The sequence below is a fragment of the Anser cygnoides genome, chromosome 11 (genome assembly GCF_040182565.1).
Source record: "Anser cygnoides isolate HZ-2024a breed goose chromosome 11, Taihu_goose_T2T_genome, whole genome shotgun sequence".
Classification (NCBI taxonomy): Eukaryota; Metazoa; Chordata; class Aves; order Anseriformes; family Anatidae; genus Anser; species Anser cygnoides.
The window spans coordinates 2,563,162-2,582,059 of NC_089883.1; the positions used below are offsets into that span (position 1 = coordinate 2,563,162).

The 18,898-nt window shown below is 38.3% G+C and overlaps 1 protein-coding gene across 9 annotated transcripts in view; it reads left to right on the forward strand.

Moving 5' to 3' along the window:
- Positions 1-18,898, forward strand: part of MEGF11 (multiple EGF like domains 11) — a 283,963-nt gene that overhangs the window by 98,611 nt on the left and 166,454 nt on the right. For all 9 annotated transcript variants that reach the window (XM_048076269.2, XM_013193194.3, XM_013193195.3 and 6 more), the window contains one exon: positions 11,476-11,568. In XM_048076269.2, coding sequence (XP_047932226.1) covers positions 11,476-11,568 — 93 coding nt within the window. The remainder of the gene's footprint in view (positions 1-11,475; positions 11,569-18,898) is intronic.

An 18,898-nucleotide genomic window follows, 5' to 3' on the forward strand; every position in this document is an offset into this window, starting at 1 on the left:
GGCTGATTGAATTTGGCCCAGGAGCTGCATGTTAGGCCTAGGTATACTGCTTTCAGCACCTTCCTGTACATAAGGTGTGCATTTCTCTCATGGAAAATTTTGGAATGTGTCTGTAGTTACTATTTCCTTTTAGCAGCCCCTCTTAAAAATACCAGTGACATTCACACAAGGAATACTACATGAGCCTGCCATATGGAACACCGTACCAAACTGGGTGTATTTATTGATGCTGGTTTCTTAAATGCTGGGAATGGTTTTATGGGGTGGGTGATTAAGGATGTTGTAGCTCTCCACATTCCTAATCAGTTTTGTCTTTTGTGGCGTGTATTCCACGTCTTGTGGTAGGTTAAACATATTATTCCATGGATTTCCCACCAGTTTTGCAGCCGCATCCATTTCTTATGGATATTTGATAGCGTATAAGAATAGGGCAGCTACTTGTAGCTTAATGCAAACAGATAGTATGCTGTTATGAAGCAAGTCTTCATAATTTGTAGAAAGTAATCACATATGGTAAATAAAAAGCTTACAACTGCAGCGTAAATCATTTAGAGATGAAGTGTAAAAAATATTAAGATGTGAAATCGTGCAGAAGATGTGGGATGTTAGGAAAGAGGTAAGTAACTTCTTCATATTAAAATCATACTTTTGCGTCAGGAGCATGCTTTTCAAAGGTGTTGAATACTACGGTTTCCATCAACTTGGCTGAGAAGTGTGGATATACACCATTTCCAAGTAGTGTTAACACCTCAACAATAATAAATGTCAGCTGCTGCTGCTGAAGTAACAACTGATCTGCAGACTGAGTTGTGCTTTAGTATGGATGGACTAATTTTTTCTTTGGCTTTGTGTAGCAAAGCTCCTTCCTAAGACATTTGTACGAGTTATTTTAGTGAAGTGGGTGATAGTGAAGCAAAACGGCATGAATTCCGCATGGGAAAAAAAAAAAAAAAGTGTGATAAGGCAAAAAGGCTTGTGGGGAGCTCAAGATGCCTAAAGTGCCCATAGATGGTGGTTTTTCATTTCCAGTAGAGTCAGTTGGCAAATCAGTGTTCATTTTTGGTTCCCTAGTTGTTCTCAGTGAAAGAAGAATATTATGTTGTCTGATAGCTTGGAAAGCATCTGTTAACACTTCATAATCTAGTACAGTATAAGAGTATTAATCAGGCTTCAGAAAGGCTAATCAGAGACAGAGCTCTTCTAACCAAGATCCAGCCACGGCTACTTCCTCTAGAACCAGATATTCTTTCAACGTTCATGTACACATTCTCTTTTCCTTTCTGTTACAGGATTTAGCACCCCACTTTATGTATTGTTCCACATGCTTTTCATTTCAATAAATCTTTTTTTAAGGCTCCCTAGGGATTTTTTTTTGTGAAACTCCAGTCCACTGCACATATGATCACAAAACATTTTCAAATAATTTATCTTAAGCTCAGTATTTCTAACATATGTATTCACTTTTGCAAAACTCACTCTCTGATGCAGTAAGTCGAGACATTTTCAATCTATTTAATCCCAAAGCAGCCTTCTTTTTATCAAGATTTGTCCTTTCTGAATACTATGATTTGCTTGTATTACTGTAATGCCCAGAAATATATGTGCAAAAACACTAAAAGATAGTCTTACTTTAAAAAGCTGAAAACTTGAGTATGTAAATGGAATGAAAGAGATTTTTGCAGCTTAAGAAATAAGAAAATATGTATGAAACACATTGTAAGCATACTTTTGAAGAAATTAAACCTGATATTCATTGTAGCAAGCAACAAAAGTATGTTTTCAGTTACAGCAAAGTAGTACAATATACACAAGCTCTGCTGAAACAAAAGTCATTGATTCGTACCTCAGGATCTGATATCCCTCCAGTTACATTCACAGGTGTCATGTTTTGGGAAATCTACAGTTTAAATAGAATTAAATAGAATTCCATTTAAAAGGATTATTAAGATTGCCCATAATTATTATTTTTCCCCAAATATTGTGCAATGACATTGTTTATGCAAATACGGTGTAGCTTTATTGTGTATAGTTAAGGGTTGGCAGCTTGAAAGAGGTTCAATAGTTTCTGATAGTGAACACAAAAGTTTTTATTTTTGACACCCACCTTCTATTTTCAGGCAGTAGTGTGAATCACAAAAATTGGGGAGTATATTTTATCATGTCTCATTAGTAGAAAGTTTCTCTAGACAATTAGACATTACTAAGAAGTTGGACTTGAGTCTCAATCAGCTGACTTGCTGTAATCTGGAGTTGGTTACAGAAAGTTTGAACTAGTGGCTTGAGATGAGAATCACCCCCCATAATTATACAACAATTTGTTTCCTGGGGTCTTTTGGCAGTTCTTTCAATAAGTTGCTATGAAACACATTACTATGGTTCCCTTTGAAATGTGAGAAAAATGAAAAGTGTGTGCATTTAAATATTCTATCCCCAGTAATGTTAGTGTTGCTCATACATTAACATGATCTTCAAACAGATTATACTTCTATTCTTGATTTCATCAGGATGACCTTCATTTGCAGAGTGTGGCTTGATCTGAAATGAATTCTGGAATGTGTTGGCCCTCCAGGGCCCATGCCATATAATAGCCTGGCAGCAATGACAGGTTTGCCTTTGGCAATTTGTCCATATTCATCCTATTTTGGTGAGAAAAAAAATGAAAGGATTTTTGTTGTATTGGCTTAATGAAATTTGGAAAAGAGGGAAGAAAGATTTTGTTTGAAAAATCAATGATTTGTTCAATGTGCTGCAGACTAAAAGTTATCTAGGGAAATCGTTGTGATTTAGTTTGATTAGGTGTTGCATTGCTCAGCAAAGATAGCCAGAAGTATCATGCAGTCCAGACATCTTGATCTGCCTATTTTTGATTTATTAGGAAAAACATTTTTGATGCACCCATCCTCAGTCTTACACAGAGCACATATTCTCAGCCTATGAAAATCAATCAGCGGTGGGAGCTGTGTCATTTACTCACAGAAAATAGAATTTTCTTGGCATAAGACCCACAATTCAGGGCAAGTCAGTAATCAGAGAACTACGGACAGGTGGAATGCTACCAGATCCAAAGATAAACTGGAACTGGAATGTGATGGAGTTTATACACAAATTCGCTTAACGCCCTGAGTGATTAATCTGTATCACAATATGCAAGTGCCATAATTTTAAGGTGAGCTCCAGAGAACAAGGCAAGATGGCTTGGTTGTTGTACTGGGATCTACAAGCCTAAGTTTGGTAGGTCAGGTTATGCTTTCTCTTTTTCTACGACCAGGGATTTTAGTTAGGTACAAGCTTCTCCCTTATTCCCCAGCCTGTCAAAAATTACATTTTCTCAGGCTACGTAAATACATTAATAAAGTAAATAAATCTCCTAAGGTCAAGGAGCAGAATGATTTGTGAATTCTTCCACTGGTTTTAACACAGGAGAATTGCTTCTTCCCTCTTCTGTCCTCAAAAAAATTGGGACCTTCTGTTGCCAAATTCTTTTTGATGGCATTGCGTTTTGGTGGATTGAGGTCTGCTAGATCACATACACAGAGAATGAAAGATAATGCATAAAAGTAGATGTTAACATTTCTACATCACTTGGAGAAAGTAGCATTTTTACTAAAGGTGCAATATAAAGCACAATTTGCACAATATAAAGCACAAATTCTCATTAAGTTTGCTGGTTGGATGAATCAAGTTAAAATTAACTACTGAAAATGTATTTTGTACAAATTGCTGGAAAGAGTTGGTCAATTTACCAAAATTGAAGAAGTAGACAGAGGGCACAGGAGGGGAAAAGCTTTCCTGGGTTGTAGTTTCTGCTGTGCTGATTCAGGATGTCTCTTAACCTCGTTAACAGTTTGAACTAGTTATAACGGTTGTTTTGAGCCCTGCAGTGAGGCAATGGGAAATCATTTACCAGAAAAAGTAAAATGCTGAAAATTATACTACAGAATAATGTTGTATTAGAACATTGATTAGAAGAATTGATCTCAGCATAAGTCTTTCCCATCAACATGGTAGAAAGCAATGACTGTTTCTACTTGAAACAGTGGCAGAAAATGCATAAAATCAGTCTCAGGCCTGCAATGATCAACAATTATCAATATTTAACTGATGTCCAAGGAGTCAGGAGTCCTCTATGGGCTCAAATTCAATTCCTGTGATAGCAGTGAGAAAGGCAGCCCTAGACATGGTAGGTAGTTTGGGAGTATGACTTACCTTAGAGTGGTCAAGATTTAAACTGGAGGCAGAATTTCCCTCTTCACCCCACAGACCAAGCCCAGATGCTTATACAGCCTGATGATCCCCATGTCCCCACAGACATCCCTGTGTGGACTGTCATCTCTGACCTTGGTTTGAGATCTTGCCTTTGTATTTGACATTAGCCATGTACCAGTTTAAATCAGGCATTAGACAGCTGTTTTGTCTTCATTGTGGATTTTGGCTAGGTTCTTAAACTTAACTCCTTTGTGCCTTTCACATATTCCTCTTGCCAGAGCTTGGCTGTGATTTTGCCTACAGACCTACAGACTAGCGTAGCTTTTCCCCAACCTTCTAACATGTCTATTTTGCAGGGCAGGAGCACTTCAAAGCTCAGAGGCCTGCAGTGCCTTCCCACAACTCCCTTTTTGTCCTTGGAAGTACTGCAAAGCTCTTCTGTTATTCACACAGCCAAAGATACAAGGTAGTTCATCTAACTGACCCCAGTTCTGCTCTTCTGACATTTGCTGCTATTAGGAGGCAGCTTTTCAGCTCTCATTCAGTCATTATTAAATGGTAAGTGCCGTCTCCCATTCCCTCTCTCTACCAGAGCAGATGAAGCCAACGGGGCATCAAAATGACACAAAGAGTCTGTTAAATGTGTGACTGTCACCGACCTCTCCCTTTGTGGGATTCTAACCTTCTCTATTACTGGCACTGGCACTATTTTATGGTCACTGATGCTATGCTATGCCTTTCTTGGGGATGTTCTGCTCCAGCTCCACTGTTTTTTGGACCCAACCAGACTGCAATTCCTTGAAGTGATCCACCAGACTAGCTTTTCTCAGGGCACTTGGAAATAGTGGCAGTCTTTTCTCCACCTTGGCCTTCTCCAGGCACAGTTTATTTCCCTAATGACTCCCTAGGGTAAGGCCTACAGCAGGCAATAGTTTGCAACATGGACTAAACTAGGTTCTCATCAGGGCCAGATCCTCCAGTGAACTGTGAGTAATCCTCCTGAGAGTCTGAACCACTGTGGTCTGGCTAAAATTATGTCAGGACCCATGTCATCTGCCTGAAACAATCAGCCATGACAAGAATGTCGGAGTCCCTGTGTTCACCTTCTTGGTAGTCATCAGAGTTCCAGCTTGCCGTTTGTCCAGTAACAGAAAATCTGGTCTGACACTAACATAGGTTTTATGCTTATTAACAGATCTTCACCTCCTAGCAGATTCATATAGGGATTTACTGATATTTTGTCAACAATGACAGGGACATACGTCAGATTCTGCTCCCTGGGAGAAGACAAAATCCTCAAAATGTATGTCCTCAATTCTTTTATTTTAGCCATTCACAAGTCATCTCTGGCACAGTGTACTCCCTAAGCTTTGGCAGAGTGTCAGGACTGAGGATAACACATCCTAGCTGCTATCTTGAACAGATCAATATATCACTGAAGCAGTGGTCAGAGACTCCCCATGTCCCAGATAAGAAAGACCATTGATTCTGTTCAGATTGCATAGATGCATAGTTTGTAATTCCAAATTTGCCAAAAAATGCAATAGCATTTTACTTACTGGAAAAGGAGTTGATCTTGTGACCTTTTGCTGTTGTATGATCTACATCAGTCCCATCTTTATTTTGCTTGCATTGATCTCCTTGTTTTTGTATTTTTTTTTATTAGTGCTTTCATTGGGTAACAAGAGGGAGATGAAAAATAAGAGTTGCTATACACTGAAACAATAAATTCTTCAAAGCCTAAGCAGGCTTGAGATCTTTTCGTATCTCCATCTATTAAGGTTGCTAACCCCTGCATTAAAGTGCTATCCAAGGTGATAAATTAATGGATGAATCCTGAGTGATGACCACAGAAATAGACATTAAGCAATACAGAGAACTATTATCCCACTTCATTGAAAAAATTATCCAGGAAGCCATCTAATCAGCATGATTCGTGATAGAAAGTCAGTGATTTAGAGAGGGAATCTTCCATTCCACAAATAAGCAATAATCTAAGAATAAGGGGAACCTACCCAGATGCATTAGCTGTAGTCATCTTTCTTCTGCTATCAAACCTCACTTTTCTGAGCACATTCAAAGAGAATCTAGCCAAAAGCTGACTACAGGCTTATCTAATGAAGCTAATATCCTAGACTCAGCACAACCTGGATGCAGGCCAGTACATTAAAATGAAAACACCAGAGTGGCCCAGAGTGAATAGATTCATAATGGATAAGGGGCAAGCATCCTTTTTCATCTTCTTTGACCTCTCTGCATTATCTGAAACCACTGGCCATGAGATAACTGCTATTTCACCTGACAAAATTATTCTTTCCCCTAAAAGTGGCACCAGGGACTGGAAGAATGTGCTAAAATGGCCCAAATTGTTCCAGGGACACATCTTAAATAGCAAAGGAAAACATCACTTCTTCCATTAAATTTCTGCTTTCTGGAGTCCAGCGACTATCCAGCATGAGGCAAACTGGCTGGATGACCTGAAGTTAAATACAAGCAGCATATAGAAAAAATGCAGCTCTACCTTTGATTCACAGCAAACAAAGGAAAACGGTCAGAGTTTGGGTGAGATCTGTTTGTAGGGAAGGAAACCTGGCAGAAACTGTATGAGGTAGGGCAGAGAAAAGAAAGATATTTTGAAGAACTTGCAGTCATGGAGCAATGTCCATCTGCCACATGTGCAAACCCAGTAAAACAGCTCATTCTGTGTAGTTCTAGGAAAGCGCCCGAATTTCTCTCTGTGTCTGCGCTCTCACGTAGCAGCATCTGTATCTTCATTTAGCAATGTTTTCCATTATTAAAATGTAGCAACAGTTATTTATGCTTTCCGTCACCTCCTGGCTGGACTACACTCACTGGGCAGAAAGCCCGCAGAGCTCAGTAAACTCGAGCTTATACAGAGTTCTCTAGCATGTCTCTTTGGCAACACCAGCTGCTACAAGTGCACTTCGTGAAGCCTGTTTTCTGCTTTCTACCATGGGTTCCCTTAGCCTTTGGTGTTACACTGATCTTTGTTTTGAAGATATTTTGCTTGTCTGCCATAACAAAGTCCTACAAGTGGAAGGGAGATGGGACTTTGTTGGGTCAGTGGTTGTGAATTCCTCCAGGTTGTAAGGATGACTGCAGGTGTTACCACATTCCATCACAAGCACGAGCCTTTTTTTTTCTTTTTTTAACTCTGCCTTTTGTGCAATACATACACAAGTTACATTTTTGGACAAGCTGACAAAACTGTCCCAAGCTAAAACACTCCATACACCTTCCACTAGAACAAAAGTCTTCTCTAAATGCACCTTCACACCTGAGAAGAGGCTACAAGGTAATTGTGGCAGGTGTTAGTAATGGTACTTAAGGGAGTACAGGAAGTCAATGTGTTGGTAAAGAGTGATCAGCAGTGTATAATGGGCTGTATAAAACAGGATGATATAGCAGGGTTAAACCCTCCAGTTTGTGTTCACACAGAGGAACACAGCACCAGGGAAGACAGAAGAGCTCTGGACCGGGGCTGCTGCTTGTCTGGGAGAAACTCACCGTGGTGCCACTCACTTGGAGTAACTGGGATGAAAGCATTCTCTAGGCAAAAGAGATGGATCCACTCAGCAGTGTACTACTTTTGTAGATGGGGGACACAGACAACACATTTAATATACTTGAGTCCAAATTCAAGACAACGATTAAAAAATAAGTGCTAGTGTTAGAGGAATCTGTGTAGACCTTTCAGATTTGAAAGAGCATAAACTTTATGTCTATTTCCCTGCGTATTGACCTTATATGTTAAAAAAAAACCAAAACACTGTTTATAATTATAAAGTAAATGATAAGCATCAAATGAATTGTTGTAGAAGCCTTTTGTTGACTTCATTCCATGATAAGGAGCAGTTGCTGTGTGACCTTGAATATGGTCAAATAACTCATGCTAAACACATTGCTACAAAGATGGCATTTTGGCAGGGCTTTGATGTAGGTCATTTTATTACCAGGCTGAATCAAACTACAAACTGATCTTAAACTCATGCCAAGAATGCTAATAATAAACTGATCAATGAGGTACTGGATTGTTTAAGAGAATCGGTCAAGGGAAAATGCAGACATAAAAAGTCTGAAATTCCAAAAGTTGAACTGCTTGGTCTTTTATATGGGGAGGAATTATATTCCTTGCATTAGTACAGGTTTTCTTTACTCCAGGGGCCTTTAGCTGTGTGTTGAACAGGGCAGTGCCAGAAAGTATATACTTATCTTTATTTTTCTTGACCTTTATGTGCGAGTAATTTTTATAGTTCCATTAACTAGTAAGATCATTTGCAAACCACTGTACAAAGTATATTATGAAGAATGCCTTGGGGACCATTGTATCCTATTATGTTGAATGTTAATAGAATGAAAAATTAATTTAAACTCTAAAGATTAGAGCAAGACAAGACTTCCCTTTTATATAGGAAATTTGAAATTTTATTTGCCATGGTAAAACTTCTGAGTAGCACCCAAATGTGGTCTTTATATAGACTTTATAGGCCTGATTTGAATCAGGCAGTGCAAGAGTCTGATTATTTGTCTCCTCAAATAAACTGGCTTATATCAAACCTTCACTTTTTTAAAAAGGGGGATTTCTGAGACCCCCACGTATGGGATTAGTCCTCTGTAATTTCACAGTTTTAAATGACCATATTCTAGTGAGCTCATAGCTGCTTGAATCAATCAGAGGTGAGAACACCCACTGCTTCATGGGTTGTCTTTACATTTCTTGACTTTTTATCGCTCTTTAAACATTGTAATCATCAACTACAAAGGAATTCAAAGTGCCTAAAAAGCAAAAATGCAAAAAAAGTGTATTTCATGTACCACTGACTGCCTTACAATGAGGAATAGTATCTTGAGCCCTGGTTCCAAGTCTTACAAAACACTCTTCGCAAGGGACTGGAGCACTATTAAAGTCAGCATTTCTGTCTATAGACAAGTAATTAAGTAAAGTTTATTATCTTAATTAGTCATTATTATTTCATATTTATTTTAACCTAGTTGAGGTTTGATATGTTTGTGTGGCTAAATCCATTAAATTTAGACCAGTAATGGGTAGGAGTTTTGTTATTTGGAAGAGAACAGTAATATTCCTTGTCAGGCTTCTTGCTCTCAAATTACCCCTTGGCCCGAGAGCCTGGCCAAATGAAAAGGATAAAAATGTTGCAGATTTTACATGTAAGAATGACTTATTATTTTAAATGCCCATACAGGAAACAGAAAAATCTCAGTTTCAATTTTCTTAACTCTAGTAAAACTAGTGTGTTAAGAGCAACATCAGTATGAATCATATTCTTAGAAGAAGCTGCATGGAGCACAGTTTTCAAAGGAGCCGTATCCCAACATATTATTTACCTTTTAGCACACTGTACTTTTAATAGCAATGTAGTAGTCTGTGGCTGTTATCTGTGTGAACTGCTCCTTATCATAGATAACTAGCCATTTTTAAATGACTACGTGAAGGCATGTCTTTTTTAATGGAAAAATCTTGTTTTTCTAATGTGTTGTCTTGAATTTCATCTTACATCTGTGGACTAGGATGCCTCACTGTCTTTAGAAACCCTAACTCAAGCAAACTCAAGTAAAATAAATGCACAAAAGATTAGGACAGTTAGTGACTAGAGAATTAGCTATCAATATTTCATGCCCCCTGCAATACTATCTAAACATGAGATATGAAATAAGAATAAATTTCAGTTTTGACATGCAGTGAACCTCGAAAAGAAATGACTAATCTAGAAAGATATTGCAGCTGTTATAACGAGGCAACATTCTAATTGCTGGTCACATGTGATTTGATGGATAAAGATCATCTGTGATTTAAAGCTGGATTTAGATATATTGTGAATAGGTTATAGGGTTTGGTCTCCAAGGACCGAATAGGCATAGACAGCAAAATGTTTCTGTTGGCTTTGATGCCAGGCTGAGTGTAGATTCAGGATGTGATCCAATCTGGTAGTCCGAACAGGATGTCAAATACAGCAGGAATTGTTTAAATTATCGAGACATCAGTGGAAAACATGTGGCCCATGGGGTACCTGGGAACTAAATGAGTGTTTCATATACAGGCCCAGTGGAACTTTAAGAAGGTTCACTGAATGATAAAATAAATCGGGTAGTTCAGCCTGGTTTTCAGGTTAGCAACACAAAGATACATCCCAGATCAGCTCAGCTGGCCTTGTTTTGGACAGGAATGAATTAATCTTTATTTTGGGTTGAAGTCTTTTGTAGTTCAATTCCAGCCAGTTCTTGGTTAGGTAAGCACAATACCCACATCTCCCATGTAATATAAAAACGCAGGATATAAAAACATCAGAGCCCTTTCAATATAGTGATCTCATTGCTGCTACATAATATTCATTAAGAACTCATACATGTTAGTCTAGCTGAAAATTATACGTTTCAAATTAATGATCTAGTGTGAATCACTTCCACGCTGAGTTTTTGGCAATGTCTTAAGTGGTAAAATGGAAATAAGGTAGTAAGCAGTAAGGTTCAGTCCTTAAGTAGCTATTCAGTATCGTCCAAGTTTGTTTGTGTGAGATGGGCATATACTGGAAAGCAAGTCAGACACCACAGCAGCACAGGAGAAAAAATGTCTTAAAACCATGAGCCATTCCTACACAGGAAAAAGAAAAGGAGATTCTCCCATGTGTATTTCTAGATAACTGGAAAGTGAGTTGGTAAAACCAGCCAGTTTTTCATAGTTTGAGGACATTAAACTTTCAATAATCCAACAGTAGACAAATAAGATATAGAACACTTCAGTTATGGAAAACTTGATGACCCTGAAAAAACAAGCCTGCACTTATAGCAACTGCATCATGTAGTAAAATTATTTCTTTTCCTTGAGCTAATTTTTCCAAATTTGTTTTGGATCTTTGGAGCTCCATTTTCTTCTATGAATAGCAGCAACTTGAATGCAATAGAAGAAGCTAGTATTCTGTAATTATAATAATCACAAGTGTCAGTTTGTTAAAAATTTTATTATGAAGCAAAACTGCTAACCAAAGTAATTTCTGGTGTTAAAGTTTTTCATTACAAAGAGCTGAACTGACAAATAAGTTTATCGCTGTAAAGAGACCTATATTTTATTTTGGTCACTTAGTATTAATTAAATCTTGCAAGTAATTATTTTTTGTTTGTTTTCTGTGTTTAATATTTTAAACAAAATATTGCTCTGTAAAGCATAGTTTAGCGTATGTTTACCAACTGCTTAATATATTTACAATGCTGTGTATTGTTTCTTCTTAACAGCACTCTGCACAGAGGAGTGTGTGCATGGAAGATGCGTTTCTCCTGACACTTGTCATTGTGAACCAGGATGGGGAGGTACTGATTGCTCCAGTGGTGAGTAAAGATTACAAAAATGAAGTAAAGTTATATGCTGCTATTAAAAAAAGTTCTGAAACAAAGCAGTGTCCTTAGAACCTGGATGCTTGAAATGGAAAATCAGACTTGTCCGTTCGTTATTTTGCAGTTATTCAATTGTGATATTACCCTATGCTACAATAATGACTTTCCCTCTTTTGCTTGTTCTTATAAAGAAATGTTAAATGCAGTGAAGGATGCTCTTAATTCTTTCTGTCCTGTTACTGGAATACCAATGTAGATATTATAGCTCCATTATTAAATTTTTCTCTTTTCTTTACTATGTCATCTTTTCTTGATCTTTACTATATCACATTCTTCATTAAGTGTTGTGTGGAGTACTTGGAGTACTTGGAAAGTACACTTTCTAGACAGAATACTTGTCCTCTTGAAGCCAGTGAGAGTTTTACCATTGACTCTTCATAGAGCTCAGTTCTTCCTTGTGACTTGAAACCTGCATCCTGAATTACCGATACTGCAGAAGCTGGGAAAATAGTAGAGGTGGGAGTTCTGCACCTTTTACTAGGAAATAAATTCACACTTGAAGCTTTCAGTTCCTTCAGCTAGAGAAGCTGTATATGTCGAAGTCTCTTAATTGGTAAAGATAAGTTGATGTGATTAGTTCATGCTAGAGTGAAACAGCAAGTGTTCTTTGCGGTATAAATATCAAAAAGGTTATGGAATAGAGGCCCAGTCCATTATTGACATAAGATAAATAAGCTTGTTAAATGAAGTCTATTTGGGCATCAGGTGAGTAAATAAAGCCGCATATAGAAAGATCCTGTGAATAATTTACTGAGCGACTGTTTTATTTTGCTTTTAGTTCCTCCCTTTCTCCCACATTGATTGGGATCTTAAAAACAAGGCATTATTATCAGGCAGAAAGATAACAGAAAAAGGATCTATAAAGGGCAACATCAGAAGAGAGTAGGAGTTAAATTTGACTAGGGTGAACACAGAGGCTAAAATCAATGGGACAGACTTTGCTGTGGTTACTCATGTTCTGTCTGCAGCTTTGCTGGTATCTCCCAACTTAGAGCAGAAAAGGCAATTGGGGTAGGAAGGAGGACGGAAAGAAAGGCCATTCTTTGGAGTTGGAGGCAAACTTTTGGGATTACCTCATGTGTAGACAAGGGAAAACACTGAGCAGCACAACATGCTGAACAGCAATCTAGAACATTTTTTTTCAGGAAAAATAGTACTTTCAGTTGTAAAACAGTCTAGAATCTCAGATAATCATTTTATCCTTTGGTTATTTTTGGCAATAGATATGTTCAACCTAACAGCCAGTGAGTATTTATACAGTGCATGTGTACTTGGAGAAGTTCAAAAATAAGAAAATAATAAAAACCTTGTGATAACATGGGCATACACACATACGCATTTGTACATGCATCCACACAGAGAGTAACAAGTATTCCATTCTTTGTAATCATGAAGAGGAAAGGATAAGATGTCAAAGCACAGATGGGCCTCGTGAACTAAAAGTACCCAGTGACTCTTACTAAACTGCACTAATCTTGCAAGTGAAGATAAAAAGAAAAAGCAGGGTTTTCCTATATTGAATATTTAGTTTTTTAAAGTAATTAGGAATATTAAAGCACTGACAATGATTGAGATAGAAACATTATTCATAACTTTTATTTCCGCACTGGGCAGCAATCCAGTATATTTCATTTATGAGGTTTCAGCGGTGGAAAGAGAAGCGTTAGCCAATTCCTAAATTAAATATGCCCTGTTAACTTTTATAAATGATAGCCCAGGATTAGCCTCAAAATTTAAGCTTTCATTTTATTAATATAATTAGTGTGTGCACTGGACTATAGTGCCCATTGTCTTGCATTCCATTTGTTATATGCTGGGCAACATGCATTCTTGTCCTAAGGTCTGATCTGACAAGCACTTACCACTGTCAAGCGTAATGCTTATAAGTGTGAATGGCCTCTGAGTTAGTTTTTACTGCAGCTGAGAGAGTAACTCACCTTTATGCTTGATACTAAAAGTTTGGATGACTGGCCTCTTTATTGTTAGGAAACTTTGTTTGAATTAAAAGGTATAGAACAGTTATCAGCTGAATACAGTACAACTGTTATTCCAAGGGTTTCCAAGAGAGAAGCTGAGGATCTTTGCCTAACTGAGGTTCACCAGGATTTTCAGATACAATGATGATTCATGCCTTGAGTCACGCCTTACCGTTATCCATTAATAATGTGGAAAACAGTATTCGCTTTTACTGGACTATTGTATTACCTGTGCCTACTTTCTTTTTACTTCATGAATATTGGGTAGCTATTATGAAGGACACGTTTGCAGTGACAAATAAGTATGATTCGTTAGATGTTTCTGAATGGCTGTTCCTGTGAGGCTGTGCTCCAGATAAGCCGAAGCTGTTGGCTATATGCAACATACCAACTCCCTGTGAGGCTGATGAACTTTGCTATATGGACTCCAGTCTAAGTGATTTTATAAAGTCATAGGCGTATTACTTTTATTGTTGGCTATTTGGAACTGTTCTATTGGGAAAGGGATTGCTTGCCAAAACGCTCCCTTTAAATTTCAAAAACCTCAAGGGAGAGGTAATTGTTTTCTGAAAGATCTCTCCTGAAAACAACATTAAGAAGTGGAGCCTACTTGACACTGGGGGTCATCTGCTGTTTGCTTGGGAAAGATCTGGGCACTCTCACTCTTCTTGAGGAGGTATTTCAATACTCTGCAGACCAGCTATTATAACTTTCTAAAAGTTATATATAATTTTCATTTGGTTTGATGGATGAAATTCAAATATAACCAGAGATCCAATACAAGGTTCAAATGTCACTGCAAAAGCAGAAGTGAGATCCAAATGTTTTTTGTTGTTTTTTGTTTGTTTTGGTGTGCTTCAAAGACTGCTTATGCCAGGAGAGGGTATGAACTCTGACACTGAACATACATTTCTTACAGAGAGGAAAGTTTTTGGTGTTAAATCCAGTTTCTTAGTGTTGCCATTCTCCCTTGGCCAGAATATATTCAGTTAAACGTTTTGAATAGCTATAGCTACAACCTGTAGCCATACAAACAATTTAAACATTTTTCTCAAACTTTGTTTCGTGCTTTCATAAAACTCAGCCTTTAAGACAGCGATCACAAAACTTGCCATTTTGTGCAGCTTCCCAGTGAGTGATCATGCTACATGTTAGAGTTCATCTGTTGTCAAGGTTAAAATCAGTTCAGATGAATTGCTAAACAATTATAAAAAAAACCCTGTGCCATATTCAGCTCTGCATGCCTCTATACCTGTGTTTTACTGCATGCTGTTGTGCATCTGTCGATGCCCACAGGCCTAGCCTTGATTTCATGCTATAAAGCTGCAATATATTAAGGCTTGATTACCATAACAATAAAAAGAGAAGTAATGAGGTATTAACTAAAGAAGCTCTTGAATGAAATGTTTTTCAAGGTTTTAATGATACTAAAAAATTAAAGGAAAAGTCTTTAAAGAAACACATACCTTTTCCCTTCCCTTTCAACTTTTTTTTTAATCATGCCCATTATGTCCATGCAATCTGCAGTGTTTTGTTGTTCTTTTTTTAATACAAAGGAAAATGGCAAATGCTCCGCGTGAACTTACCTGCTCACCTGTCCAATTATTTCAAAGCAATTAACTTCAAACAGTATGATATACTGGCTTGAAGTTCTGGTAGGAATATAATTGACTGTTGGTGGTTACCTGGCCTTTTCTGGGTCTTGATAATAACCATCTGTATTTGCAAGCCATTAGGCCCCAATCCAGCAAAGCACTTAAACATATCCTTAAGTTGCCACATGAGCAGGACTTTTCATCTACTTTAAATTAAGCAGGTGTTTAAGGATGTTGCTGAGTCAGTTTTGAAGAAACAGCTACAAAGACCTTAGTGAAATCTAAGGGAAGAGTCTCATTGAATCTATCAGGCTCACAGAGAATAAGGTTGTCTCTCTATCAGAATGCTAAAACTCATCAGGCAACATTACTGAAGACCATTTTTGCTCTAAAGAGCATTCTTCACTGTGGGGAAGATCACAAGTATCTTTCCGGTTAGAAGGGGATTCACAGAACTGTAATTCTACACCTTATTCTGCAACAGGTAGAAAAAGAAAAGTTCAGAGCAAGAGCCCTGAATTGAAAGCAAGAACCTTCCAAAATTGTATTTGAGAAATTTTGAAGTAAACAAACACAGAGGCTGTAAGGAAAAACTGAAGTGGTTTTCAAAACGTTTGCTTTGCTATTAGTTTTAGCAGAAAATGCAGTATTTGTCCAAAGTGTAATTAAATGGATGTTGGCATAGTAATGCCGAACCATCCTTCTTCATGCTATGTCACCTGGGGGAGAGAGGTTATCATATTGCTGTGTGGCACAGGGTGATCAGTATCGTACACATATGGATAACAGCTTTCTTTGGAAAGGGTGTTTGGTACAAATGGTCATTAAGAGCATGAACCTATTTCATCTTTATCTCTTTGTCAAAAATAGCCAAGGTCATAACAACAGAAGAGTATAACATAGCAGCAAGATCGCATTTAAGGGTATAGCCCTGGAGCAGCTGGAGTGCTTCAGTTCTGAGACTTGTGATGAATGAGAAGTGCAGATACTGTGCTAAATCTGAAGGGGGGTTGCTTGACAAGCTATGAAAGCAACAGTAGGCATCTCAGGAGAAAAATGGAGTATTTTAAAGCGGGTCTGTGGCATTTTTCAAGTTTGATTTTGGCTTCCATGTTCTCAAAATGCTTTGAACTGTTTCTGAAGAAGAAATGAAGTTCAAAGGAATGACCGTGATGTGTGTCTTTTGAATACAGGTTCAAACAAAATTCAGCCTAATATGAAGGACTTATCTGCTGGAATCATTAGTTCATTTTTTGTCCTCAGCTTTTCAGGATAGGGGGGCTGACTGGGAAGCCAGCCTGGAAAGAGGTGTAGGGGTACAGGACCTCAGATATTCTGAACTCTTAGTGAACCACTGCTTAAATTCAGGGCCTGTCCCTGAAGGACAGCTGTCCACGTTTCTTGGTTGAGAATTTGTCTATGCTGTGGGATTGTTTCACAAGGACTGTTGTATCGACATGCCAAATGAGGTGACAGAACCAGGTGCATTGGTGCTGTTTCCACTAAAGCCCTTGAATTTCATTTGTCACTCCAAACACCAAGTTTAGATACAGTTTAGGTACACGTCTGTTTATAGTTATGAGACTCTAAATTTGGATTCAGGCTTAGCTGATGCTTCAGCTGAAACAGAATTCCATATCCATAGCACATGGTCTTTAACGTTTTAATACATTTTTCATTTAAGCTAAGCTCAAACCGCAGCATAATTTTGATGTGATTTGCAGACTCAGTGACAACTGTGTCACGCAAAGAGATGCACATGTAAAAAAAGCTCTGGTGAGTGCTCATACAAAGATCTTTATGGAGCATTTATAGAGTAGAATTGATTTCTGTCTTTTTTTCAGTCCTAAGCATGTATTCTTCCTTAAAAATCCCAGTCCCTTCAACCACTGCTGAACTGGTGTTATCAAGTAAACAGCTGGTTCTTAATTTTTGCCTCCGCTGGATGTTGGGCCCACGCACTTGGGCTCGTGGTGCATGTGTGCAGCAGTCTCCGGAGCAGCCTATCTTCCTGGGCGCAGCCTACGCAGGACAGCCTGTAAGCAGGGAATGGAAATGTAAACACAAGCTGCTGTTCAGCGCAGGCAGCAGCACAGCAGCATGTCCTGTATATATTTTTACACAGATAATTTGGCTGCATTAAACTGGACTGATCTATCCTTTTTCGTTTGGTGGTAACGTTTTTTCTCTTGTTGAAGCTGTTTATATTACTACTCAAGTGTTTGTGGTGGTTTTTCCTCCCTCTGTTAGAGATATAATGGTATAGCCTAAACTTCTACGAGTTAGCTGCTTTGGAAGTACTATACGCTTGTGGAAAGGTATGAGAGTCATATTTGCCTTGGCTTTTCCTTGGACTGAGCTAAAACCAACAGTTGATTCTAGAAAAGAAAAGGTAGATTCAAGATCTACTTTGGAAAGAAATTGCTTTGTACACCTCTGCTATGTGATTCATTGATGATGAAGAGATCAGTTGCCTGTTGTCCTAAGTCTTGTATAAACTGAGTGAAGAACAGAAATTCAGCACCCTGTGTCCTTTCACTTTTCACCTTCATCTTCATCTTCACTGTCACAGGGTGGGAAAGGACTTCCTTCCCTAAATCAGCTGGTTGTGTCTGAGGCCCACGCAGCGACAGATCATTTTTCCCCAACAGTTCCAGCCTTCCTTTGAGATTGCCTGTTTTGAATGATTTTGAACATTTGATTGAGCTGACCTGACTCCGTTTCAGTCCCTGGAGTTCTCTCTTCCAGTGCACAGTGTTGCTCTGAAGACTTGATCTAGCCATGTACTTCATGCATATGAATAGTCCTTTTAAAGTCAGTAATGAACATCTAATGTTATTGAAGTTAGATAAGTGCTTAAGTCATTATCTGAATGGGAACTTAAGAGATGAGGGGGAAAATCAGGTTGATGAGGGCCTCGTTTAGGGACCGAGAGTTACTGAGTGTCATCCAGGCTTATCAATGGTGGGTTTTTCTGTCAATGAACTAAAACCAAAGTCAGCTTCGCAATATAGAGAGAAGCCCAAATTTAATTCCATTCCAAAGTTAATTCCTGCAGAGCAGAGCACAATCCACAGGTCAGTGATCTGAACATACTCCTTCGTTCTAGACAGAGCTGATGTTTTGACCTACCATGTAGGTGAGTACCAGAGGGTAGAGATGTGATAAGAAAATAATTTAGGTACGTAGCGTAACAGGGTTCCAGCTGCATAATAATGTTTTTAAATGTAAAATGTTATTAGAATAATTCTACACAGTTATATGTAATTATTACAATATTACCACAATCATCTCCTGTGTTAAAGCATCTGTTTTTTTCTGTGTTTGGCTGCTTTGGTTAAAGAGATGAGCCATAATGAGTTACATGGTGGAGTGAATATTCACAGAGAGTTCAGATGCTCTGTTAAAGCCATGCTTCCCGTTTGTACCTACAGTGGTAGCTGCTGAGGCTGCTGCATGCTAACGGTTTGTCTTCTATGTTGGCCTGAGGTAGCAACACCACTTCGTAATCTTTCTCTGTCTCTTGATGTAGTTTTTCTATATGCACAGGCTTGCTATCTAAATTGCTGTAAAGGAATGGGCTGTGTGGAGCCAGGCTGGGGCTGGTGGGATTTGGGTGGTTGGCTGCAGTGGTCAGCAGACGTGTTTGCATTGATCTGCCCCTTGAGTGCTTACCTGGGAACAGAAGACTTA